At 50.8% G+C, this 26,810-nt stretch overlaps 1 protein-coding gene across 3 annotated transcripts in view; it reads right to left on the bottom strand.

Moving 5' to 3' along the window:
- RBL1 (RB transcriptional corepressor like 1) overlaps positions 1–26,438 on the bottom strand; it is a 28,761-nt gene extending 2,323 nt beyond the window's left edge. Inside the window, exons 1-21 of one of the 3 annotated variants that reach the window (XM_062008929.1) lie at positions 26,309–26,438; positions 26,104–26,237; positions 24,804–25,004; positions 23,342–23,406; positions 23,124–23,252; positions 22,861–23,021; positions 21,478–21,527; positions 19,104–19,290; positions 18,454–18,620; positions 16,474–16,586; positions 15,868–15,971; positions 15,200–15,337; positions 12,834–12,998; positions 11,536–11,671; positions 10,584–10,850; positions 9,238–9,413; positions 7,447–7,623; positions 3,444–3,515; positions 3,195–3,279; positions 1,380–1,546; positions 155–319 (exon numbers count right to left, since the gene is read on the bottom strand). In XM_062008929.1, coding sequence (XP_061864913.1) covers positions 155–319; positions 1,380–1,546; positions 3,195–3,279; positions 3,444–3,515; positions 7,447–7,623; positions 9,238–9,413; positions 10,584–10,850; positions 11,536–11,671; positions 12,834–12,998; positions 15,200–15,337; positions 15,868–15,971; positions 16,474–16,586; positions 18,454–18,620; positions 19,104–19,290; positions 21,478–21,527; positions 22,861–23,021; positions 23,124–23,252; positions 23,342–23,406; positions 24,804–25,004; positions 26,104–26,237; positions 26,309–26,419 — 2,970 coding nt within the window. In that variant the 5' untranslated portion in view covers positions 26,420–26,438. The remainder of the gene's footprint in view (positions 1–154; positions 320–1,379; positions 1,547–3,194; positions 3,280–3,443; positions 3,516–7,446; positions 7,624–9,237; positions 9,414–10,583; positions 10,851–11,535; positions 11,672–12,833; positions 12,999–15,199; positions 15,338–15,867; positions 15,972–16,473; positions 16,587–18,453; positions 18,621–19,103; positions 19,291–21,477; positions 21,528–22,860; positions 23,022–23,123; positions 23,253–23,341; positions 23,407–24,803; positions 25,005–26,103; positions 26,238–26,308) is intronic. The other 2 variants (XM_062008930.1, XM_062008931.1) reach the window with 2 other exon arrangements.
- Positions 26,439–26,810: the final 372 nt, after the last annotated feature.

Raw genomic sequence — 26,810 nt, 5'->3', positions numbered from 1 at the left:
AGTTTTCCTGACTCTTTCTGCTGAGGATTCTACACCAAGAACTCTGCCCTTTGCCACGAAACCTCCCTGCACTTCGTGCACTAGGATGTGCTTATCCTAGCTCTGAGACCAACACTCTCTCAAACCCACCCCTCCCTCCCTTCCTGCTTCCTACCTTGGAAGGGCTCCCACTGAACTTGTAGAGCAGGGCTGTCCTGGGGGTCAGGCAGGCACCGTTCTTGTGAGGCGAGACGTAAACGGAGTGTTGCTGAGAGATGCGCCTGGGCGACACGGGCTGCTGCTTAATGCTGGGGAAGGGGGACAGTGGAGGGGCTTCCACCTGCCAGAGAGGACATGACACAGCAGCTGGATCAGGACATCATTAGGAGCAGTCGTTTCACAGAGGGGAAGATTACTATTAAGAATCCACCAAACAGAAAATGTATCTTATAGAACAGAATCACACAACCATTTGGTTGTTAAAGCCCTTGAAGCTGCTGCAGTCCCAGCCCTGCCCTCACCCTGCCCAGCCCAGCACTGACCCACAGCCCTCAGCACCTCAGCCCCACAGCTTTGGGATCCCTCCAGGGCTGGGCACTGCCCCAGCTCCCTGGGCAGCCTGGCACAGGGGTGACACCCCTCTCAGGGAAACAGTTGTGCCTCAGCTCCAACCTCAACCTCCTCTGGGGCAACTTGAGGCTGTTTCCTCTTGTCCTGTCACTGTCACTGGGGAGCAGAGCCCAACCCCCAGCTCCCTGCAGCCTCCTGTCAGGGAGTGTCAGAGAGTGCTGCTGTCTCCCCTCAGCCTCCACACCCCCATTCCCTCAGCCCCTCCCCAGCACCCCTGTGCTCCAGCCCCTTCCCCAGCTCTGTGCCCGGCTCTGGCCACGCTGCAGCCCCTCAGTGTCCCTGTGGCAGTGAGCGAGGGGCCCAGCACTGAGCACAGCCCTGGAGCTGCAGCCTCCCCAGGGGACAATCCCTGCCCTGCTCCTGCTGCCACCCCACTGCTGATCCAGGCCAGGATGCCACTGGCCTTCTTGCCCACATGCTGCTGGCTCCTGTTCAGTTGTTGTTGATCAACATCCCCAGGTCTTTTTACACCAGCCAGTTTTCGAGACATGAGCTTTCCAATAGCTTTCTAACCCACAGATACCTTACACAGAGCACATGGGGTTGCATTGACAGCAATAAGCTGAAATCAGAGCTGTGAGCTGAACTGCACCTGCATCTGTCCTCCTGCAAGGCTGTTCCAGCAAGTCCTCATACCATGACCTGCAACTGTTTGACTTCTGTAACCACACCAGGTGAATAACAGAACTGATTCACTGACATATGCTTAACTGTAAGGAAAAATGACTCTGCTTATTAGACAGAGTGAAATCCCCAAATACTTTACTTACTACATGATCCTGGTTTGTGATATCGTACTTCAGCACAAAGGATTTCACTCTTCCTACATACACTGCGTTGTAGAATTTAATGAGGTCTCCCCTCTCCTCCGTTCCTGACTCACTGGAGCTCTCTGCTGTGGGTTGTCCTGAGGATCTGCCAGTTCTCCCAGACGAGTCTAAGTGAGAGACAGCTTCAGACTTTAGAAACAGCAGCAGCAAGCTGGGAGCTTCAGAGGCAAACTTGGAGTATCTGACTGACAAGAGATCGCTGACAAATCGAGTAGTTACTGAGATGAATTAAAGAAACGTGCTCCAGGCAGGAGCAGCTGTGCTGGAGGTGGTTATGGGTATCAGCAGCTACAAACTGCTGCTGGCAGGCCAGTGGATTCTGGTAAAAAGCCAACATAAGTCTTCTTTCTAAACTTAGAGCTGTAGCCTCTTTTCTCCCATGCTTATTCTAGGGACTGGTACAAAGCCATTTGTTGCTCTTAAAACTAAGTTTTAAGCAGTCTGACAACTGCCAGCTTTTCCATGCTGTAAGTTTTGAGTGACCAGCTGGCAAAGTGCAGCTTCAGACTCAGCTCTTGCCTGCTACAAGGAAGCTGGGCCACCGTTTGTGCAGGCATCTGTGAACAGCTGATCAGTGGGAGAAGCTGCAGCCAGACAGCAAGTGTATTTCTGTTCATGTCCTCTCTTCCCTAATTAAGCTGGACCACCACTGAACACAGTCACCTACATGTCATCCTCCCAGCTGCTTACTGCCAGGCAACACAGGGGCACGTGGAACAAAGCCTCCTGCAACCAGTGCACTGTGAGACAACATGGAAAGCTTCAGCTGGCACCCGTAGCTGCGGCTCCTGAGCGTCTGCCTCATGCCACCACACAAGTGTGTGTTCCTGCCAGCTGCTGTCAAAGGAGGAAGAGTGAATGCTAGAAGAGACACGAGCCTATTAACTGAAGAAAAAGCTTGGCATGGAAAGCAACTGAAGAACTTTGTAACCAGGTACATTTGTTTGCCACCATGGCAGTGCCCAGTGCTGCTCCTGATGCTCTGTGACAACCAAGAGCTGAGGAGCTGCTACAGACAGGACGTGGGGCCTGCAGATCAGCACTTTCCTGGGCCCTGGTGGAACCCTCCAAAGGCATGCAGAAAATGGCTCCAGTGCTCCTTCACACTTCAATCCCACCCACAGGGGGAATTCACCACATGAATAGGCTTCTGTCCTGGCTGCAGATCTGCTCTGCTCACAGGTTCACACATGGGCTTGTGACCTCTCAGTTTCCCAACACATCACCAGAAACCAGCAGGGCTCAATTTTCATGCTCTTCTCAAATATTACTCCTTCCCTTTTCTCCTCTAATCTGAAGCAGGGAAAATATCAACTCCCTAGAAGAAACCTGAATGTAAGGAAATGGTGGTGTCACAGAGTCACCGCTTTCATTGCCTGGAACAAACTCTCCCTGTTCAAGCCTTCAGGATGGGTGACACAGACAAAAATCCCTGTTGTAAGATTGCAGGTACTCTTTATCTTCCTTTGTTGACCAATGTTATTGTCCAAGAGGAACACCAACATCCCTGACAGAGCAAGGAAACACTTCAACCTCAAGCAATCACATTTAAGGAAACAACCATTTTCCCAGCTAGGAGTGTACCTTCTGTCTCCGGCACACAGGAGGGAACGAGGTGGTTTCTCTCTCACTCACTTTAACACACTTTCAATGGTAAAAAATGTGCTAAATTTTTTCCTATTACTTGACAGTTCAGCTCTTTAAAAGCTCACAAAGCACACTTTGAACCCCAGCAGATGGCTTTACTGTACCTACCTTCCATCATCTCCCCGTCCTGGTTTGTGGTTTTGTCTGACAGGACATCAGCAGAAGTATTTCTCAGCAAGACACTTCTATAAACCTACAGGACACAAGGCAAAAACTCTTGTCAAGGAAAGCCAGGAAGTCAGAAGGCTGTGTGAAATCCATTTGAACACTGCAACACTGCAGAGGATTTGACTTTTGCCTCAGCAGCTGAGAAGTTGCCTCTAGCTGAAGCACAGGAAGCTTGGAAAGGCAACTCACGTGGCTGTTTGCTTGTGGCTGATTTCTGTAGCTCTTCATTATGTCCTGAAAAGTTCTTTCCTCTTTGGTTACCTGGAAAAGAAAAGTCTATTGAAGACCAAGTGTGAGCAGCCCAACCCACTCATTTAGCATCCCCCTCTACAGCTTTTTTCTGAGTGCTACTATGATCACTGAGCTTAAACCCTCAGTTCTGGTGATGAGGGTGTGAAAAGCATTAGTTGTGTTCAAGCTTTCCTCTTCCTTAGCAAGTAAAACCTTTTGTTGCTTATGATGCTTAGGAATTACTCCAACTATTCTTCTAGTGATGCTAAAAATCAAAGAAGGGAAATACCATTAAGCCACAAATGTATCTGTTAATGTGAGAATCAGACCCTAAACAGAAAGGGGGGAAATCCCGAGTCAGATACTAGGCAGGTACACACACACACATGCCATTTCAGATTGCTTTCATGCAATCAGCTCATTTGCTAGAGGAGTTTAACCATGCAGCTGCAGTTTTAATAGCAGATGAGCCACAATTTGTACATGGTTAGGCAGAAGAGAACGTGTCAAGGTCTCTGGCTACATGATCAGGTCTCACACTGCACTGGAAACAACACCTTAGAAGACCGTACTTGAAATAAACCCCAAAGCTCAAGACACCCCAAAGTGACAGACTGTGACAAAACAGAGAGCACTGACTGTTCAATGGTTTTGCTCTCCTACAGCTGAGCATCGATGTCCAGCGAGCCCCAGCTAAGCTCCAGTTACTGAAAGCACAGGTAGTCACAACCTGCACATTAGTTTGCCTCCACAGAGAGGGCTTTTCTTCATGTTCCTCCTCAAAAAGCAAAGGTAATGCACCCTCAGGTTTTAGAGGAGCCCTGGCTTAGTTTCGGTTTCCTGACTTTGTGTCTGAGACAACAAGCACTGTAACCACCAGTCCCTGTGTCTGAGTCAAACCAAAAACTGTGCTTCTGTGTTTCCCATTCAGATCACACAGCTCATGAAAAGGACAAACAGGAACCATGCACCAGGACAGGCTGGGGGTGATCTGCTGGAGAGCAGCTCCAGGACAGAGACCTGGGAATTCTGACTGTGGGTGGGATCTGTACTCCCTCAAAATTGGACAGGCACATGTGCCCTCATTCAATCAGCCTTCCCATTCATCCTGGCACTTGACAACAAACCACATATAGAATCATAGAATGGGAGGGGTTGGAAGGGATCTGTTGAGATCACCCAGCCCAACCCCCTGCAGAAGCAGCTCCCACCTAGATCAGGTCACACAGGAACGTGTCCAGGTGGGTCTTGAAGCCCTCCAAGGAAGGAGCCTCCACCCCCTCCCTGGGCAGCCTGGGCCAGGGCTCCCTCACTGAAACAGGGAAACAGCTTTTCCTTATGTTTAAATGGAACTGTTTGTTCCAGCTTCATCCCATCACCCCTTGTCCTGTTGCTGGCTACTATAGAAAAGAGGGATGTCCCAACCTCCTGACAGCCACCCCTTAGATATTTATAAATGTGAATAAGATCCCCTCTCAGTCTTCTCCAGACTGAACAGCCCCAGCTCCCGCAGCCTTTCCTCATATGAAAGATGTCCCAGTGCCCTGATCATCTTGGTGTCCCTGCACTGGCCTCTCTCCAGCAGTTCCCTGTCCCTCTGGAGCTGGGGAGCCCAGAACTGAACACAGGGCTCCAGATGAGGCCTCACCAGGGCAGAGCAGAGGGAGAGCAGAACCTCCCTTGCCCTGCTGCCCACACTCTTCTGGATGCATCCAAAATTTAAGATAAGAACAGGAAAGCAAAAGGAACACATCACAGGAAAACTAACAAGAGGAGTCTGGGAGTGTCACTTGATGACCCAATCTATATTGATTCAACTGGAGTCTCTAGAGGGGCTCCTGATGAACACGAAGCAAGAAATCAAGTAGCTGCAGGTTTTGAACCTTTTCTAATTTGGTGGGTTACAGCAAACTAAAATATGGATTGAAGAAATTCCATTTATTACAATCAAATTACACAAGGGATGCCATCAAAGGGACCACAGGCAAACTAGATTCCACTAGGAGAACAACAGGGGAGAACAGAGCAGCTTTAGACATGGCATGAGCAGGAAAAGGAGAAGTTTGTGTAATCTTCAGCCACAAATGTTGAACCTTTATCCAAAACAACACAGCCCAAGAGGGAACCATAAATGAGGCATTACAGGTCTCACAGCATTAGCAGAATTGGTTGGGAATTGCTCTCTTACTAGATGGTTAGAATCATGGTCTGGAAAATGGAGAGGAATGGGAGTACCCATTTTGACATCTCTGACAGCAGCTGCAGGATATAAACTGCTGCTGGATGCTGTATAATCCCATGTGTTAGCACAATGGCTGACAGACACTGTGCTGTCTAAACAAATGCCTTTGGAACCACCACTCTATCATGGAAAAAAATGCTCCTTCTCAAAGAACAAGGTAAGAAGCAGGAAGAATTATCACCAGAAGCACAGTGTGAAGGAATGTTGTCTGAACTGGAAGCCTCAGATAAGCCAATACCCTAAAAATGCAAAAAACAAGAGTTGTCCAGTAAAATGGGGGAGTTGTAGAAAATGTCAGTGTTGGTTTTGCAGTGTAGAGTTTGTGTTTTGCAGCACACAGCTTGTTTTCTGCAGTATAGAGCTGATGTGGCAAGAATCAGGACACAGAACCTCAAAGTTAAAACCAGTGAGAATCAGTTTTTCAGTCAAGGATTAGGATGTGCTGTTGAGTCACTGCCAAAGAGCCTTGAAACCTTATCATAGAAGGGGACAAATAAACCAAGGGGAGTTGTGGGGGTAAGGTAAGAGTTGTAGGAGATGTAAATAGGAGTGAGACATCTCCTGGACACTTAAGGTGTCTCTGATAACCTGTAAACCTTGGGGTTCCTAACCAGTAAGGAAACAAGGGAGGGACTTTGTAGATGGGAACAGGGAATAAAAAGACTCCTCAGGAATGTGCTCACTGGCTAGGACACACACTTGGGCAACAATGTACAAGATAAAGTGCTTACTGCAGAGTCCTTCATGAGAAAATGTACTTGCTACCTAACATGATGGGCAGCAAATTAAACACGAGCAGCAACGTGCCTTTGTGGGCAAGAAGCTGCCCCCAGGATGCCACTGGCAAGCAGAGTGTGGGCAGCAGGTCAAGGGAGGTTCTGCTCCCCCTCTGCTCTGCCCTGCTGAGGCCTCATCTGGAGCCCTGTGTCCAGTTCTGGGCTCCCCAGCTGCAGAGGGACAGGGAACTGCTGGAGAGAGGCCAGTGCAGGGACACCAAGATGATCAGGGGACTGGAGCATCTTCCTTGTGAGGAAAGGCTGCGGGAGCTGGGGCTGTTCAGTCTGGAGGAGACTGAAGGGGGATCTCAACAACACTTCTAAGAACCTAAAGAGGGCAGATGTTGAGAGGATGGGGCCAGTGTTTGTTCTGTGGTTCCCTCTGACAGGACAAGGCGTGATGGGCACAGGCTGGAACATAAAACATTCTACTGGTACACAAGGAGCAAGTCCTTTGGTGCTGAGGTGAGGGAGCCCTGGCCCAGGCTGCCCAGGGAGGGTGTGGAGGCTCCTTCTCAGGATGTTTCCAAGCCCATCTGGATGTGTTCCTGTGTCCCCTGAGGGAGGGGAACCTGCTTGAGCAGGGGCTGGGGCTGCAGGAACCCTGCAGGGCCCTTCCAGCACCCACCATTCAGGGACTGTGTGACACAAGTATGGGGGACTGAGACCACACACTGCTTTGTCTATGCTGAGCAGCGCTCACTGGGAACATGCTGAGGAAGAGGAGAGAAACCCTCCCTTAACCAGCTGACTGCCTGATGGGAACTGTTCATATTACATCAAATAAGGAAATCATGCACTGGGCCTGCATCCACATCTTGGAAGAGCTTTTCTCATTCCTCCTGCAACAGGACATGGACGAAGGCAGCGCTGGAAGCTGTAAACACAATTCACACTTCCAACTGACATTAAATACCTCGAGCTTCTGAAAACTGCACATTACCTTTGCCATGATATAAAAGGCACAGAGGAGGAGCTGGTCCAAATGCCTGTCCTTCATCAGATCAGCACAATGAACCAAGGTGAACTCAAAGCATGTCCAGATCTTCCTGCGCAAGTCATTGGAAACGTCCAGCTTTAAGCACAGGTCGCGCAAGCGCACGCTCGCCAGATGATAAACCTGGAGCCAACACACACACACTGAAGAGTCAAGGCAAATGAGCTTAACCTGGTCTGCAAAAACAAAATGTCCTCAAAGTAGAGCTGTTCTACATTCAAACACTTTGTTTCTGCGAAAGTTTTCCCCTTCTGCCCAAGACAATGCCTACAAAGGCTAAAGCATCAGCTCTCTGCAGGTGTTGGGTCTCCAATGCCCACAGGAATCCACTTGAAACCATCATGACCACAGCTTCTCTACCATACCACACCACTCACTCACCCTAAGGGCACACTTCTGACAGGCACAGAGAAGGGACACACTTGAATTAGGATAAAGTATAATCTCACGTTAGCACAATGATGCTTTTCTTTTTTTTCCCCTCTTTCCACCCCCAAAAATCTGTCTCAGAACCTGCAGCAACTCTCCAGTGCAATGTCAGCCTTCATTGCAGAAGTTCCTGCCTCAGGGACATTGATTAGGTACATTCTTTACATTAGAAAGCAGATTTCATTTTCACTTGCTCTCCTGAACAGGACCAAGGGAGGACAGTTGGGGAATATCATCATTTTGACTGTAAACAGAAGGTCAACGTTTAAAGACAGAGTTAAGGGAGGATTTTAGCTCTCTTTCATAACCAAGTGTTGCCTACCACGTGGTTTGCCAAACACATGGCTACAGCTAAAGAGCTGAAAGCTTCCAAACTGCAGCCCAAGCTCACATCTGACACCCAGCTAATCACCTCTTAACCCATTTGCAGAGAGAGATGGTGTTGCTACTGAAATCAAAGAGCCATCAGCTCTGACACAGGATGTGGCTTACAAGTACTTCCAGGAATTAGTTTCCATACAGAGATTTCCCTTAAAGCTTGTTCAATGTAGAATTCTCCAGGTTTGCAATACAGATACCTTAAAAGAGGAAAACCTTTGAAAACAACTTCTCTAATAAGAAAACAACAGCCAAACCACCTGACACTGGCGAGGTTCACTGAGGTGTGTACTCTTTGCAGGCATATAGGCAAGTCTCTCCTGCCTCCTCCAGAGATCCCTCACACAATCCACACTGGAAACAAAAGCAACTGGAAACTAGTAATGTGAAGCTTCTCTGAAGCACACCCAGTTCTTAACTTACCCCTTAGATCGTTATTTCCCTCTTTCTAGACACACTCAGGTAGTGTGTTACCCACCACTGCTTTAAGGTCCTGCAGCAGCACCATCAGTGCTGCTGGGCAGCCCTCAGGAAACTGCAACTGAGAACCTCCAGATGCAGGATGCAAACAGTGCAGAGCTTTGAGTGAGCAGGACTCAGGAGGAGAATCCAGCTCCTGGTTATGTCTCACCCCTGCAAATGTGGGAAGCAGTGAAAAGAGACAAGGAGAAACTACTGACACCTCTCAGGCAGTTAGTTACAGAAGCTGGTCATTCAAAGAAGAAAACCCCAACAACTATGAGACAGCTCACAGGGAGGGGATGGGGGAAAACTGGATTCTCTGCAACGCTTGTCAACATCTCTTCCCTTCTCCTCCCAGGGGTGAAGCAAGAGCTGCTCATGCCCAAGGAGAGGTACAAGCGGCAGGAGGCAAGTTCCAGCATAGCCAAGGGCAGGAGCAGAGCATGACCTCGTGAGGAAGATGCTTACCTTTCTGTAGAAGAGTGCCAAGGATCCTGTCTTCTTTGGTTTGCTTGAGGACAGATGTGCTTCTTGTGCTTGATTCACCTGAGCGTGGCAGGAAGCCTGAGCCTCTGTTTTACACGGCTGACCTAAATTCATCGAAATGGGGATCAACATGATCTCCCCCATTTCATTTGCAACACCTGCAGAGGATACACACATCCAGCATCAACCATTTGCCCTCCTCAGGCTGCAGTTAAATGGCAAAGCACAGATTCATTCATCAGCACTTTGCTCTCAGTACATCTCATCTATCTGGATGCCACAAAGGCTTTGTCCCTCAGTCCTCAGAGAGGATTGAGCCACACTCCTGGTAGTGCTTGAAGTAACAAAGGTGAATATGGATGGATTTCTGAAACTGGCTGAAGTACAAGGTGTAGAAACAGCCACTTTCTGTAGCCAGTGTTTGACTCTCTGAGGGCAAATGGGCATTCCCTTTCTTTTATTGTCCATATTATTCTGCAAATCTGAGAGGACATCATACACAGCCCTCGGCATCTCCTCAGCACCCAAAATCTCCGGCTGAAAATCTCCTTAAGCTCCAAAGGGAGAACATTTCCCTTTTCATCTTTACCTATAGACCCAGTTTTTAAATGAAAAGAGGCTATAAAAACTCACTCCAGGGTATCATCCAACTTTAACACCACAGAAATCCCCCACTACTTTGCTCACATAACATATAAGCTCTTCTCCAGAAGGTCCAGAGCCTTTCAAGATTACAACAGATGAAAGTTCAGACAAACAGTAGTAAAACATTACTGGAGCTGACAAGTTTCATCTGTGGTGAGGTGTAACTTGAAAGAGCAAGAACTCTACAACTCTGCTGCTAGGAGGAATCCTCAGGGTGCCTGTCAGCTGCAGGACGTCTCCATGGAAGGAGATGTCAGTAAAACCTTGGTAACAGAAAAGCTCAAGTTGTTATTTTAATAAAGAAAGAGTGACACATGTTCAAGACACAAGGTCAGGCTAAGGTCCTTAGAGAATCACACCATGGTGGGGTTAGAAGGGACCTGTAGAGCTCATCCAGCCCAACCCCCCTGCAGAAGCAGCTCCCACCTAGATCAGGTCACACAGGAACGTGTCCAGGTGGGTCCTGAAGCCCTCCAAGGAAGGAGCCTCCACACCCTCCCTGGGCAGCCTGGGCCAGGGCTCCCTCACTCAAACACTGAAACAGCTTTTCTTCATTTTTAGATGGAACTGTTTGTGTTCCAGCTTCATCCCATCAGCCCTTGTCCTGCCACTTGATACAATAATGATTTCTCTTTAGCACAAGAAAAACTTCAGTCAGGGAACTGAAAAGAGAGGAGTGGTACCGTGCAGTGGGATTGTGACCTTCTGCCCCATCCTGCCCGGCGCTGTGGCTGTGGTCATGGTCAGCACTGTGTGGCCAGCAGAAGCTGATGTGTTTTCAGCAGCAATGCTTGATGCTGGAGCAATTGTCAGCTTAGTTCCTTCAGTTAACATTTGCTCCATCTGTGTTTTTTTTGGGCTGTCATCTCCAAAGAGCCTCCTCTTGGCACTGCCAGCTGTGGGAGAGCTGTAGCGCTCGTGGACAGAGATGGGTGACAACGGCTGCATGTCTGAGGTGCAAAGGGAAAACCACCATAAGAGGAGCAGCTGAAGAGGAGGGGGAAAGGCTCACCCTCAAACAACAACACTGGAGCACAAACTGGACAAATCTGAACAGCAAAAGACAGTAAGCTACCAGGCAAGAGCTCACCTGCCAGGAAGGTCACCCTTAGAATCACAGAGTAGTTTCAGCTGGGAGAGTCCTTTAAGCCCATGGGGTGCAGCCTCTGTCCCAGCCCCATCAGCCACCAGCCCACTGCCCTCAGTGCAACACCCACCCGGCTCTGAAACCCCTCGAGGGACGGTGACTCCAGCAGCTCCCTGGGCAGCCCCTTCCAATGCCTGACAGCCCTGGCAGCAGAGAAATTCCTCCTCACATCCAGCTTGAACCTCCCTTGGTGCAGCTTGAAGCCGTTTCCTCTTGTTCTGTTGCTTGTTTCAACCCTTGCATCAACACAGCAGTAAAACCCACTCCAGTTCCAAAGGGAAGTGTTATCCCAGCATCTGCTGCCAGTACGACACAGCGCTGGTTTGACCAGGTGACGATCTAGACTTTCCCTTGGTCAAATCTGAGGTTTCATATCTCTGGATGCTTAATTCAGATCCAAGGTTGCTTTTTGCAATTACAAAGAAGTCTCAACCACGTCTCCCCAAACTACTCACACACTCAAATCGTACCAGAGATCTGGAACACACCTCGTCTTAAACTCCCACCAAGGTCTGTCCGAACCTCTTTGACTCGAGGATGAATGATAGGGGATATTGGCATCATGGGCAAGTGCCCAAGCCCACCTCCTCCAGTGCTGGCTTCAAAATTACTGGGAAATATTACCTGAGGAACAAGAAATGGTCAGAGTAAGAGGACAAAGTTTTCCCTTCTTTGTGCCTGTGGTGAGTTTGTGTGGGTGGGTTTTGGTAGCAGGGGAAGAGGAGGAGCTACAGGGGTGGCTGCTGTGACATGCTGCTGGAAGCTTCCCCTATAACAAATAAAGCCAATATCAGAAGCTTCAACACAGCCACCACTGGCCAAGGCTGAGACAATTAGCAATGGAGGCAACACCGCTGTAATTGACATACTGGAGAAGTGGAACAGATTCCTGCACAGGTGCCAACTGTGGCAGGAGGGAGCAGAATGAGAGAGCAACATCTCTGCAGACATCCAGAGCAGTGAAGGATGGGGGAAAGAGGTGCTCCAGGCCCAGAGCTGAGGCTCCCCTGCAGCCTGTGGTGCAGCCCACGAGGGAGCAGAGAACCACCCACAGCCTGTGGAGGACCTCATGCCAGAGCAAGTTGATGTTCGTGACCTCATGGGAAGCCCACATTGGAGCAGGTTCCTGGCAGGACCTGGGAAGCCATGCAGGGAGCAGCCTGTGCTGGAGCAGGATGGCTGTCAGGACTTGTGACCCCTATGGAGCAGCCTGTTCTGAAGGACCCCGTGGGCGAGACCCACATTGCAGCAGATTGTGAAGGACATTGGGGCAGTTTGTGGGAAGGACCCACGATGGAGAAGTTTGTGGAGGACTGTCTCCTGTGGGAGGGACCCCACAGTGTAGCAGTGGGAAGTGTGAGGAGGCCTCCCCCTGAGAGGCAGGAGCAGCAAAGTCCATCTGTAGTGAACTGAGCCCCGTGCCCTGCACCACTGGAGGGGAGGATGTGGAGACCCAGGAGGGGATGGCTTGGGAGAAGTTGTTTTAAGATTTCATTTATCATTCCTCTTCTCTGTTCTTATTGGTACTAAACTAAACTAATTCTCCCTAAGTTGACTCTGTTTTTTCCCATGACAGTAACTGCTGAGTGATGTCCCTGTCCTTCTCCTGACCTGGGTGCCTTTCATTGCATTTTCTCTTCCCTGTCCAGCTTGGCAGGGAGAGTGGCTGTGGTGGGCACAGAGTCAACCCACTGCAGTAACTACCTCATTGGAATGGTTTTCTGTATCAAACAACAGTCAGAAGAAGAATGTGTATTCCATAGTGAAAGGAAAACAGGCAACACACCTCCTCACAGGTGGGGACCTTGTTGTCGGAGGCCTGGAGGGCGCTCCAGAGCGCTGAGTTCCGCGTCCACGCCAGGCTCTCCAGAATTTGCTCCTCGATGCTGTTGAGGTGCTTCACCATGTCCCTGGAGAGCCCTTCCTCAGAGCGGATCAGCACCTCAATCACCTGGTGGCAACAAGGCACAGGGGCAGCAGCAGAGTCACATCACTCACACTCAACACCATGCAATCGCTCTTCGGGTCACGATCCTCTTCAATGGAGGATGCTCCAAGCCTCCTCCTCACACCTTCATCTTCTCCAACCCTCTCCTGGTCCCTCTTTTTTAAACCCCTTTCCCAAATGCAAGCCAGGAGATGTGAAGGGACAGCAGATACCCCCTGATACAGACCCCCACGCAGTGCCTGGGGAGATGTGAGCGGCCCGGAACCAGAAGGGCTGAAAACCACCACTCTGAAGTTTTGTTCAACAGAAGGTCAGAACCCTTAATGTCTACAAATCAGGGCTGAAGAGAACTGAAAGGGCCTTTCGAACACCACAGTCCACCCCTGTGCTCCAATGCAGGATGCATTTTGTGTTACTGCTGATAGAGAGACATTCAGACTGGTTTGCAGAGATGGAAATGCCATAGAACTTCCCTGGAGGACACATGGATGTGTTTACCTGCACTACAAAAACTAAACACCCAGAGGAAAAGAGCATCAAATGGCACAAGTGGAAGCATAAGTACTGTTTCTCTGCTGTGAAGTCTTTGGGATGGCCTTTTGTTTTTTTAAGTAAGAGTGCTGCAAGAATGTGCACTGAATGGCAAAGAATGCTCAGACCTCTGTCCCACAGAGCTGGGCCTGCACCATCTGGCATCGATGCAGGCTGCTGACAGCCACAGACTCTCCAAATGCTGGGGGCTGGAAGGGCCCTGCAGAGCTGCTCCAGCCCAACCCCATGCTAAAGCAGGTTCCTCTCACTCAGGGGCACAGGAACGTGTCCAGGTGGGTTGGAAACCTCCCAGAAGGAGCCTCCACACGCTCCCTGGGCAGCCTGGGCCAGGGCTCCCCCACCTCAGCACCAAAGGAGTTTCTCCTTGTGTTTCAGTGGAACTTTTTGTGTTCCAGCTTGTGCCTCTTACCCCTTGTCCTGTCAGCGGGAACCACAGAACAAACACTGGCCCCATCCTCTCAACACCTGCTCTTTAGGTACTTGTAAGTGTTGCTGAGGTGCCCCTGAGCTCAGGCTTCTCTTCTCCAGGCTGAACAGCCCCAGGGCTGCAGCCTCTCCTCCTCACACACATGTTCCATCCCCTGATCATCTTGGTGTCCCTGCACTGGCCTCTCTCCAGCAGTTCCCTGTCCCTCTGGAGCTGGGGAGCCCAGAACTGGACACAGGACTCCAGATGAGGCCTCAGCAGGGCAGAGCAGAGGGGAAGGAGAACGTCCCTTGACCGGCTGCCCACACTCTGCTGGATGCCCCCAGGCTGCCATTGGCTCTTGTCCACAAGGGCACGTTGCTGCTCACATTGATTTGCTGCCCATCAGCCAGGTCCCTCCCCTGGGAGTTTTCCTCCATCTGCTGCCCACACTCTTCATCATGTCCCCATGGATGACGTTGGCCTCACCCTAGAGGGCACATTGCTGGCTCAGCAACACTGACAGATTAGTTTCAGTTTCACTACTGTTCCACCCCAGAGAATTAAAGAGGGAAGAATGGAACTTGGAACAGCTCTTCCAAACGGTTCCATTTGTTCTGGTTGTTATGGTCTAAAAAATCTGTGTCTGATTTATTGAGGAGTAACTAGAGAGAGCTGTTTGGTATCTGGTGAAAACAGGAGGCACAAGCATAGGTGATAAAAGGATAAGACAAACAACAGAAATGACAGAGGGGAATGAGGGTAAGAAAGGAGCAAAACCAGGGATCACCCAGGAAATGAGATTTTATGCTCCATTACATAAAAAAAATCACAGAAGACAATAAAATGTAACAAAGAAGCCTGTGGTAAGTAGCAGCCCAAGGCAACAAAGAACACTATTGCTATTTTATCACTATTAGAAGACCTACAGCTTATAGTCAATGAATAGGAGTGTCATCAAAACCCATGCTGCAGTGCTTTAGTCTACTGCAAGAGCAGACAGATGAAGCTAAAAGCTGATCAGCAGCACATTGCTGTTACAAAATGGTTTTCTTGCTTTAAGTCTCAGCTTCAACTCCAGCATTACACATTTAAGGACAGCCAAGATTTACAGCAGGGATACTACACATTAACATCAGTCCTCCTGTATAACTGCCCAGGCAGGAGAAGCAGCAGCCTCTCAGACTGACAGCCCAGCCACGTGCTGATTTTTATACTGGTCCATTGTAGGAGAGCATTTATTTACCTTATAGAAATAGAATGGCCTGAGGTCAAGCACCTCGATGATCCAGGGGAAGGTTCGAGGGGAGCTGTATGCGAAGAGCACGATCTCCAAGCAGCAGGCCAGGAGCGAGCGGTGGAAGACATCCTGTTCCAGGAGAGCCTGGGGGCATTACAGAGGACCTCACTGACCCATGTTTGAACTCTGTGGCACTAACAGGACATAGCTTATCGATGGAGAGAACCACTGCTGCTTCAGCCTTCCACAATCTCCTGTTTTTACAGGCAAGTTTTGAATGGTCAAGTCTCTGAACAGACTAATGGCACCCAAACCAGCAATGTCTTTCACACCATGGCCACATGAATCAGGCTCCTTGTGAGTCACAGAGCCAAGGCATCACTGTCTGACCAAATACTGTTAATTAATGAGATCATAAAGAGATTACAAATGATCTGTCCATAAAGTTGTGGTTCTAGAAGGCAACACAAATTAAGATGCCAGAATTATACCATCTTTAATAGCAGCAAAACCAGCACTTGGGCACCTCCCATATATTTCTCCCCCTTTTTTTAATATTGCCAACACACAGACTGCTTTCCTGCAGGCTGCTGTGTCCTGGATCCACACAAAGACAACCCCTCAGAGTTGTCTTCCTCTAATCTGTTCTCCTCTTTCGCCAGCCCTTTACTTACAGTCAGATCCTTCCCATGCAGCCTCCGTGTCTCTTGCACCATTATAGTCTCCAAGATTTTATAGTACAAGATCTCTGCCAGTTTTAGTCTGTTCACAGCAAAATCTGAAATGTAAAAGTCATAGATTGAAGCCCAATGTCATTTGCACAAATGGTCTCAAGCCAAAGTGACCAGTACTTGTCCTTCTCTAAGGAAACAGTCCCTGTGTGTGTGCAGGTACAGACTGTGCAAATCCAAACGCCACGGTCAGAAACCCACCAGTCACAGGGGCATGGAAACACTTGTGGAATTATGCACTTCACCATTTCTGGTGATGCAGCTTTGCACACTGTTGCACTAATCATTTTCCCATTTGAATTTTCAATCAGCTTTCCAGCTCCTGCTCAGAGCTGCTCCAGCTGCCACGCTCCCTTGGCTGTGCCCTTTTGAGCTGCCACCTCGCCTTCACTCTAACTATTCTCTGCAGTGTTCTGTTTGATGAGCAACGGGTCTCTGGATACGTTCCAGGTTAACACCAGCTCCACTGTACTAAAGACCTAGGCAACACCATCCCTATGCATCTCACTGACCCTGTTTTGAAGCTTGCCATGCCCACCACATCCATACCTATGTGAGATCCTGGCTGTTCATCTGTTGGCTGAGTGTAGCTGCGACAGAAGGTCTCGCCTATTTCTCTCACTCTGCTCGTAATGCTTTCCAGAGGGCTGCGAGCACAAGACCTGGAGCAGGATGCAAACAGAAAGCCTGGGGTGTATAAACAAATGAACAGCCAGTTTCCAAAAACCCTGAAAAAAACCCCAATAAAAAACCCCAGCCAAATTAAAACACTTTGGTGATACTGAGCTTTCCTCACCAGGCAGCAACTAGTATTGCCACAGAGAACAGAGGGAAACATCAAGCACACAGAAATACTGTTTTCCTTCCCAGTGGCTCGTGACTAGCACCAAACTAAGACACTAAACTCCTTTGAAAGGCTAGCAATGAAATAAACCTGGGTTTCACTGAGACAAAGCCTTCAGGAACTTCAAAGCTCTGTTTCCAAGGTATCTTCACTTGAAAGAGAAAATATTCAAACTAGAACAAAACAGAATCACAGAGTCTCAAGGGCTGGAAGGGATCTGCAAAGCTCATCCAGTGCAGCCCCCTGCCAGAGCAGGAGCACCTAGAGCAGGGCACACAGGAACTCATCCAGCTGGGGTTGAATGTCTCCAGCGAAGGAGACTCCACAGCCCATCTGGGCAGCCCCTGCCAGGGCTCCCTCACCTCAACAGGGAACAAGTTTGTCCCTGTGTCTCCTTGGAACCTCTTCTGTCCCAGCTTGTGCCCATTGCCCCTTGTCCTGTCACTGGCCATCCCTGAGAACTTTCAAGAACAAGTGCTAGGAAAACTGTCAAACCATGTGGGATCCCAAAGAGGAGAACTGAAGTAACACCCTTCACCTATTTATGAAGGTTGCTTTAAAAAGCCATTACTCTTCCACTTCAAATATTAAGTGTTAAGTAAGATTAAAATACCAAGTTTAGTAAAAGATTTGTTCTGATTAACAAAAAAATAAACCTGGAGACCTCACACCATAATGCAGCAGGGATTTACCTAACTTACCTGGGTGTTAGGCAACCACCAAACAGCCTGACAGTTCTTTAGTGTTAAACTGCTGCTTTTTGAGCTGTGAAGGAACACTGGTTGATCTTTTATTGACAAGGTATTTTGTTTATACCCATCTGTTTATACACCAGCTCCTCCCTGTGCATGACTCCAGCTGCATGCAGTCATGCATCCCTGAACCAAAAATGTAGGTTGATTTATGTAAGTGGGATTCTGCCCTAGAAGAAATGGGGATGGTGAAACCCTGAGGCTGTGTCAACAGTCACTTATGATCTCTCAGTATCATCCAGCAGCTGTAAGGGCTGAGAGGCTCCTGTCCAGGAATGCCCCAGCTCCAGCAGCCCCAGGATAGGAACCAGGGAGGAAACTGATGAGCTGAAGGAATGGACCTGGTGGCTCAGGGAATGGCCACTAGAACAGCAAGAGGCAGAAAACATGGCTGTTGCTAAGCAGCCCAGCAGTGACAAGCATCAGGGTGACTGCCAGGCTTCTACATGGGCTATCAAGTATCCAAAAGTACTTCAAAGGAGAGCTGGGGAGCTCAAGCTGCTTCCCAGCTCTTTCAGGCAAAGGTTGCAGCTTGTTGAATCTCACATTTCCTCTCCAGCATTACCTGGCCTTTTATCTGAGCCATACTAGTTTAAAAACCAAACAAACAAGCCCACCCCAACCCCCAAAAAGCTACAGACAAAAACACTCTTTGACTTCCAAGCAGACAAACTGCTAAGCCAACATCAGCAAAAACTGGAAAACTGGGTACAACAGTGGTGGCAGGCTGGGGGTGGGGTGCTCAGCTGCCCTTCTGCCAAAGACCAGATCACCTGGCAAAGAGATGATCTTTCAAAGTACAAATGGCACAGAAGTGCTGTCAAAAATGAGCTGCACCGACAAAAGAAAGTCAGGCTTGGGCAAGAACAATCTCACAAGCATGAAGAGGTGAGCTTCCATTTGCACAGGAGCAGCTGCAGTGGATGTACTCACTCCAAAATAGTGAGGAGCTGCTCGCTGGGGGCGTTTTTGAGCCCAGCCACCATGCTCTGCAGGCGGCTCACGCTCTGCGTGGCCGAGGCCACGGGAGTGATGACGGCTTCCTTCTCCCGGAGGTACCGTCTGCCTGTCAGAGGAGTTGAAGGTGCAAAGGACCTTTTCTGTCAGACAGAGAAAAACAATCAGCAAAACCCACCAAGAGAACTGTTTTGAACCCCTTCTGAATGCCCCTCCTGCGAAAGCACTGCCCATGCTACGATGACAGCAGCAGTACAGTACCCATGGGCTGCCACCCTGCCCTCATCCCACCTCACATCCCCTGGAAACGAGCCAGAGGAGGCAAACAGCATGGAAAAACTGGGAGTACTCCAGGGAATTGTTTTGGTTGAAAAAGCCTTTTAAGCTCATCGAGTCCAACCACTCATAGAATCATAGAGCCATTTGGTTGTTAAAGCCCTTGAAGCTGCTGCAGTCCCAGCCCTGCCCTCACCCTGCCCAGCCCAGCACTGACCCCTCAGCACCTCAGCTGCACGGCTTTGGGATCCCTCCAGGGCTGGGCACTGCCCCAGCTCCCTGGGCAGCCTGGCACAGGGCTGACACCCCTCTTGGTGGAAAAAGCAAGACCAGGATGTTAAAGGGATCACCTTTTCAAAGTGCTGCTGAAGGTGACACTCCACTTGAGCTCTTGCTGCTGTTTTCCCTCCTGGCATGTCAGCAGGAAGCTTCCGGGGGGTGCCGATTTCCTCTTCAGCATCAGCTCCCAGGAAAACTCTCTCATCAAAGTCACCCACGGTCAGAACATACTCTTCATACTCCTTATTCAGTGCTTTGCTGAAAAAGAAGCCCAAGTTTTGTACCAAAGGACAAAAGAGAAACGGAAAACATGCCAGGGAAGCTGAGGCATGAACCCCAAACCAAGGTGTGCTCAGTGCTTTTGGCAGCCATAGCTGCTTGCAAACAACCTCCCCTACCCTAAGTGATGGGCCTGTGGTCGCCCCTGTCCTCCTCCAGGCCCCAAAGCTCCCCCATTCCCTCCCTGACCCACTGCAGGCACTGCTCCTCCTCCCCACTTGTCTTGCACCTTGGCTTCTGTCCCAGTTGCAAATAAGGCAATTTGGAAGGACTCAACTGATAAAAGGTTAAATCTCTGTATACAGGGAGCAGGTTAACAGCAGCTGCACTGAACAAGCCACAGCTGACTTCTGCTTCTGCCACTGCACAGCCTGTCATGTTCATAGTGCCCAGAGGAAGGAACAGTTCAGCACTTGGATTCAGTTTGTAACATCCCCACTGAAGTGACACCAAAACAAAATCTCTCATTTTCATTTTGAAGTTTAACCTCAAGAAGGCCAGTGGCATCCTGGCCTGGATCAGCACTGGGGTGGCAGCAGGAGCAGGGCAGAGATTGTCCCCTGTGCTAGGCCCTGGGGAGGCTGCAGCTCCAGGGCTGTGTCAGTGCTGGGCCCCTCACTCACTGCCACAGGGACACTGAGGGGCTGCAGCGTGGCCAGAGCCGGGCACAGAGCTGGGGAAGGGGCTGGAGCACAAGGGGCTGGGGAAGGGCTGAGGGAATGGGGGGGTTGAGCCTGGAGGAGAGGAGCCTGAGGGGAGACAGGAGCCCTCTCTGACACTCCCTGACAGGAGGCTGCAGGGAGCTGGGGGTCAGGCTCTGCTCCCCAGTAGCAAGAGGAAACAGCCTCACGTTGCCCCAGGGGAGGTTGAGGTTGGAGCTGAGGCAGAACTGTTCCCTGAGAGGGGTGTCAGCCCCTGTGCCAGGCTGCCCAGGGAGCTGGGGCAGTGCCCAGCCCTGGAGGGATCCCAAAGCCGTGGGGCTGAGGTGCTGAGGCTGTGGGTCAGTGCTGGGCTGGGCAGGGTGAGGGCAGGGCTGGGGCTGCAGCAGCTTCAAGGGCTTTAACAATCAAATGATTGTGTGATTCTATGAAGGTTGCAAAGCTTTAAATTTATATTTGGGAAGCAGAATGCCACTTGAGGCTAACATAAGCAACTGGCATCCATAAACCCTGCCTGCAGGTCTCTCATGATGCACGAGTGTTGCATGGAGTACATGTGCCTGTGAAGCAATTCAAGCAGGTCTATAGAGGAACAGAACTGTGCTCCTGATGCTGGTGACTCTGTGAGCCCAGAGGATATTAACTGCATCACAGGAAAAGGGTTGAGCAAAGAAACAGTGAGGCTCCCACCCTTCCCTGAGATGCCAAGCTACCACATCCTTCCACACCACGGTGTCACTACACCATTACTGCTAATCCCTAAGTCAAGAGAAGTTCACTGCTTCAAACAGATCACAGCAACCCCTGTCTGGATGGGAATCTGAGTGTTACCTGCAGTGTTCAACAACCCAGTCCTCCACCACAATCCTCCAGGCAAACCAACAAGTGAAAAGCTCACCTGGCAAAGCCAAACTATCAGGTACTCTTGGAAAAGGCAAAAACCCCCCTGAAGGGATGATGCAGAACAAAGGAGCTGCTGTTCATACTTTGCATCTAAATTAGCTCTCAGAAGTGAATTTTCACAGTTTCTGAAGGGGCCACACTTGCCTCCCACAGAGACACTCTGCCCCTTTCTTGTGGTTTTACAACTGTTGCTTCTTTTTCTTCTGAGCATTTCCTGGCATGCACAGATTTATGCACCCAACTGGAGGCTGCCAAAGGAATCTGAGGACTTCCCCACGGAGGTGTAACACTTGGGGTGTGCACAGAAACACACATGTGAATTTCAGGGCCAAGGTTTTGACATGCATTAGGTTACCTGGAGGCTGCAGGTGCCAGAAAATAGGGGCAAGCCCCATGAATCCTGACATTAAGAAGGAAACTCTGCAGCTGTCTCCCAGACATCTGACATCTCAGAAAGCATTACAGACAGCAGCCCTGTCAGCTAGTTAAAGGACATTAGTTATGGTAAAACAAAGCAACAAGGAAACCTGAGGGTGAGCATTTGAAGGCCTGTACTGCAGAAAGGAAACCAAACCCCATTGTTAAAGCATCAGCTGTGACTTACTTGTTCTCTGTAAAGTTGCAGAGGTCCAGCAGACATTCTCCTTTCAAGATCTGAGAATAAAAAGCAGAAACATCCTATGTGATAAAAACCAAAAACTGTTCCAACAGCATGAGGGCACAATGGCTTCACCCAAACAGACTCAGGAGCTTCATTTTGCCCAGATCAAAGCACTATAATGCCATCTGCACGACAAACCCGATGAGAACAAAGCCCAGTGCTCAACTTGCTAAAGATAAACTCCCTCTTCAGAAAGGGCTATGCTGTTTGCCATCTGTTCTGGGGCAAGCTGGGGCAGACCTGAGGGACAACTACATAAAAACTTCCACAGAGGTTGGGAAAAACTCCAGAATCAAAGGCAGACAGAAGAATCTGTACACCTGCACCTCAACCTCTGCCTTCCAAAGCATTTTTCCTGGCTCCAAGCCAAGCAGTGGGACCCACACTATCCTACAGCTCCCCAGTCAATGGGAAAAGGGAGAAAGGAGGGAGAAAGGAGGGAGAAAGGAGGGAGAAAGGAGGGAGAAAGGAGGGAGAAAGGAGGGAGAAAGGAGGGAGAAAGGAGGGAGAAAGGAGGGAGAAAGGAGGGAGAAAGGAGGGAGAAAGGAGGGAGAAAGGAGGGAGAAAGGAGGGAGAAAGGAGGGAGAAAGGAGGGAGAAAGGAGGGAGAAAGGAGGGAGAAAGGAGGGAGAAAGGAGGGAGAAAGGAGGGAGAAAGGAGGGAGAAAGGAGGGAGAAAGGAGGGAGAAAGGAGGGAGAAAGGAGGGAGAAAGGAGGGAGAAAGGAGGGAGAAAGGAGGGAGAAAGGAGGGAGAAAGGAGGGAGAAAGGAGGGAGAAAGGAGGGAGAAAGGAGGGAGAAAGGAGGGAGAAAGGAGGGAGAAAGGAGGGAGAAAGGAGGGAGAAAGGAGGGAGAAAGGAGGGAGAAAGGAGGGAGAAAGGAGGGAGAAAGGAGGGAGAAAGGAGGGAGAAAGGAGGGAGAAAGGAGGGAGAAAGGAGGGAGAAAGGAGGGAGAAAGGAGGGAGAAAGGAGGGAGAAAGGAGGGAGAAAGGAGGGAGAAAGGAGGGAGAAAGGAGGGAGAAAGGAGGGAGAAAGGAGGGAGAAAGGAGGGAGAAAGGAGGGAGAAAGGAGGGAGAAAGGAGGGAGAAAGAAGGGAGAAAGAAGGGAGAAAGAAGGGAGAAAGAAGGGAGAAAGGAGGGAGAAGGCCAAAACACAGAGGCCTGCAACACACATCATTCAAGTGAGAGTAAATTCTGCTCCTGCTAAATTCCATGAAAAGGAGCCCTGCCCCAGCCAGAGTTCATTTCTCCATCAGCACTTTGCTGCAGAGCCCTGGGAGTGAAGTGTTCACCTGAGCACCACCACCTGTCCTTAACACCAGCGACATGTACCTTCCTATCAAACAGTTTGGCAATGTATGGCTTGAAGTAGTGTTCCTTTATTCCTTTTGCCTCTACCAGGAGGCCATCGTGAAGCTCACACAGTGTGGGAATGATGCAAGGGGGATCTTCAGAGGCTTTGATCTCTGTTGTGTGGAAGTCAGCTGGCAAGCCTGAGGACGAGGAGAGGAGAAAACAACCAACCTCTGACTCCATTTAAAGAGAAACAAGAGGACAGAGCACGTTTGATCTGAAGCCACCCATCCCCACCATACCTTTAAACGATGGATTTAGCAACTCTCTTCTGTTTGGACACAAAAGGGCATTTGCAAAAATCAGGTCCAAGCAGCACAGAAGCAAATGATAGGAATTTACTAAATCATCTCCAATCATACGGAAATTACCTTGAAGAGACAGCACATCAGGTCAAGCAACACAAGAGAGGTTCAGAGCTGGGGATGTGCACAAAGCATGCAGCTGAGAGCAAGCCTACCCTTCGTGTACACAAAGAGAGTCCAGCAGAAGCTGAAGAGATCTTTAGCGCTGCATGGCACCCGCCTGCCAGGGAGCAAAAGGGACAAGTCAGTTGCCAGCTCCAGGGAGATGACACTTGTTTTACTGTAAGAATTTCAACATGTTCTCTTGCCCAGAACAAGAGTGGCCCATCTGAACACCCCATGGAGGCAGGACCCAAGCCACATCACACGTCCTTGTTTCGGCTCTGGTGAGCTGGCAGCCCCCTGCCTCACTTTCGCACAGCACCTCTCGCCCTCTGACCCTCTTTAAAGCCAATAGCTGCCTTTGGCCTCTGGCCCTGGACACACTATCTCACTGGTGTCTCACCTCCAGCAGAACCCTCCTGTAGCTGTGGGGATAACTGGGACCATTCACCTCCCAGCAACAGTGTCTCCTAAATATTTTACTAAAGCATCAGCCGTTCCTTCAAAACCTGCAGCTGCAGTTTGTCTCCCAGCTCACCTGTACTCATCTGTGTGTGGAGTACACATTATCCAAACCCAGCAGCTGCAAGACCACAAAAGGCATTATTTAAGGCAGCCCCAGAGAATCCAAAGCTGCAGCTGCACTCATCAGTACTGCTCCAAGAAAGGAACATCAACAGTCACATCAAAAGAACTTCTCGCAGTAGGCAGCAGTGCCCATGGCTGTTTAGATGTTCAGCCTGGAGAAGAGGAGGCTGAGGGGAGACAGCAGCACTCTCTCTGAGAGGAGGCTGCAGGGAGCTGGGAGTTGGGCTCTGCTCCCCAGTAACAGTGACAGGACAAGAGGAAACAGCCTCACGTTGCCCCAGGGGAGGTTGAGGCTGGAGCTGAGGCAGAACTGTTTCCCTGAGAGGGGTGTCAGCCCTGTGCCAGGCTGCCCAGGGAGCTGGGGCAGTGCCCAGCCCTGGAGGGATCCCAAAGCCGTGGAGCTGAGGTGCTGAGGGCTGTGGGTCAGTGCTGGGCTGGGCAGGGTGAGGGCAGCGCTGGGACTGCAGCAGCTTCAAGGGCTTTAACAACCAAATGACTCTGTGATTTCATCAGGACATCCAGAGGACACACAAACCACCAAAAGCACCTCAGGCAGCCCCAGCTCAGTTCCCTTGTTGCAGTTACAGTCCCAGCTTACGGCCCCCGGAGCCGCCTGTGTGGGCAGATGGGGACACAGACATGCTCCTGACCTGGGACAGATGGGTCTGTGTCCAAAGACCACAGCACCAATTACTGAGTTTGTGTTACAGAACAGGTACAGCAGCTGTAACTTCATGCCATGTGTGAGGTTCCACTCAGCTCAAACCCAGCGCTGTAGAGGCCAATAACAGCACTTGTGCCATAGAGCCCTGTCGCTTTGGGCCTTCACAGGGCATTTTAAAAGCACAAATAACAATCTCAGTGTTCACAAATGTACATTTGGTGCAGCCCCTTCCAGGGAAAAGTCACATTAAGTGTCAGGAATACCTCTGCTTCCTGCTGCGCTGTGGTTTGGAAGTTTCCTCGTAGGGGTTTTGAAAAACATCCAGAAATATCGGCTCAAACTTCTTGAAAATCACGGTTGACACTTCAAAGTTTCTCTCCAGCCTCTCCACTCGCTCTCGGAACTCCTGGGGCAGGTTTGACATGTCCATCCACTTCTTCATTTTGCTAAAAAACTGAATCAAACTGGAGGAAGGAAAGGAGGAAGGAAAGGAGGAAGGAAGGGAGGAAGGAAGGGAGGAAGGAAGGGAGGAAGGAAGGGAGGAAGGAAGGGAGGAAGGAAGGGAGGAAGGAAGGGAGGAAGGAAGGGAGGAAAGAAGGGAGGAAGGAAGGGAGGAAGGAAGGGAGGAAGGAAGGGAGGAAGGAAGGGAGGAAGGAAGGGAGGAAAGAAGGGAGGAAAGAAGGGAGGAAAGAAGGGAGGAAAGAAGGGAGGAAAGAAGGGAGCAAAGAAGGGAGCAAAGAAGGGAGCAAAGAAGGGAGCAAAGAAGGGAGCAAAGAAGGAAGCAAAGAAGGAAGCAAAGAAGGAAAGAAAGAAAGAAATCTTGTTTTGAGCTTTAACCAACTTCTTTTATTCCGAGTTCTTGAAAAGCCAAAATGCAGCACCTGCCTCCTTAAGGGCTGATGTGATGAACACAAAAGCTTACACTCACTCTGTCAGGCTCCCAAGCTGCATCTCTTGTAAACTTTTATCACTTTGTTTTTTTCCTTGCATCTCTTTAAGGCACAGAAACACGAAGGTAACTGACAGCCCACGAGCATGGCTGTGTGTGCTGGGGAGGGGCAGAAAGGAGGAGGCAACAAAACCCCAAATGAGAGTTATTTCTAAGGTGCCTAGAGAGGAGCCCTGTAACTGGAGGTGTAATTCTGCTGTCAGCCCCCTCTGACAGACCAAGTCTCTAAGCAGGAAGGAGAAGCGTTCCCATCTCCATCCCTGCTGGTGGTGCTGGGGCTTGGAGGGCAACGGGGCTGCTGGACAGGACCAGCAGGGTGCCAGCACTGCTCTGTGTGCCCAGCAGACCCGGTGGCACGGCCACTGAACGTGAGAGACCTGGCCACAATGCCGGCGTTATCTGGATGGAGAACGGAACGCTCAGAGGCCTCGTTTGTGCTTCAATTAACCACAAGAAACAGCGGGTGCGAGTGCAGCGACTGTCGGCCCGGCGCGGGCGGGTTTCCAAAGTCGGATTAGGCCTTTGCGTCTTCTTTGCACCGCTCACCGAAGGGGGTTTAGCGCTTTTGCGCCGCGGCGCTGGGGCCGAGACGGGCGGCGAAGGGCCGAGCTCACCTGAGGCGGGCGGAGCGCAGGATCCGGGTCAGCGAGACGCCGTTGCCCTCCATCAGGCCGCTCCCCACGGTGGGCACCAGGCTCTTGCGGCAGGCCACGTAGAGCGCGCAGGCCAGCCAGTGCAGCGCCTCGCCCTGCGGAGCGCAGCGGTGAGCGGCCGGCCCCGGGCCCCGCCCGCCCCTCCCGCCCCGGCCCCGCCCCGCACCTCGAGGCTGTAGGTGCCCCGCAGCGCCGTGAAGTCGCGCAGCGCGGTGCCGGCGCTGCCCGCGTCCAGGTTCAGCTCCCGGCACAGCCGCTCCAGCTCCGCGCCGGCCATGGCGGCCCTGCCGCGCGCCAAAACGCCCACGCCGGAAGCGGAGCGGCGCCTTCCGCCGGGGGCGGGGCCTCGGGGGCGGGGCCGTGAGGGGGCGTGGCCTGTGAGGGCGAAGCCTCGGGGGCGGGGCCTCCGGGGAGGGGGCGGGGCGTGACCTTGAGGGGCGGGGCCTGTGAGGGGCGGGGCATCTGGAGGAGGGGCGGGGTAGTCTGGAGGGGGCGTGGCCATCGAGAGGCGTGGCCCGTTAATGAGCTGGAGGTGTGAGCTAAGAGGGGCGTGTCCTCGGAGGGGTGTGGCCTCGGAGGGGGCGTGGCCTCGTAGGGGGCGGGGCGCGCGGGGGCGCGCCGGCGCACGGGAGCGCGGCCGAAGGAGCGGTCGGTGCCCAGGGGCTCGA

The sequence above is a fragment of the Colius striatus genome, chromosome 16, assembly GCF_028858725.1.
Source record: "Colius striatus isolate bColStr4 chromosome 16, bColStr4.1.hap1, whole genome shotgun sequence".
NCBI classification, from domain to species: domain Eukaryota; kingdom Metazoa; phylum Chordata; class Aves; order Coliiformes; family Coliidae; genus Colius; species Colius striatus.
This window is presented reverse-complemented; position numbering and strand designations above follow the sequence as displayed.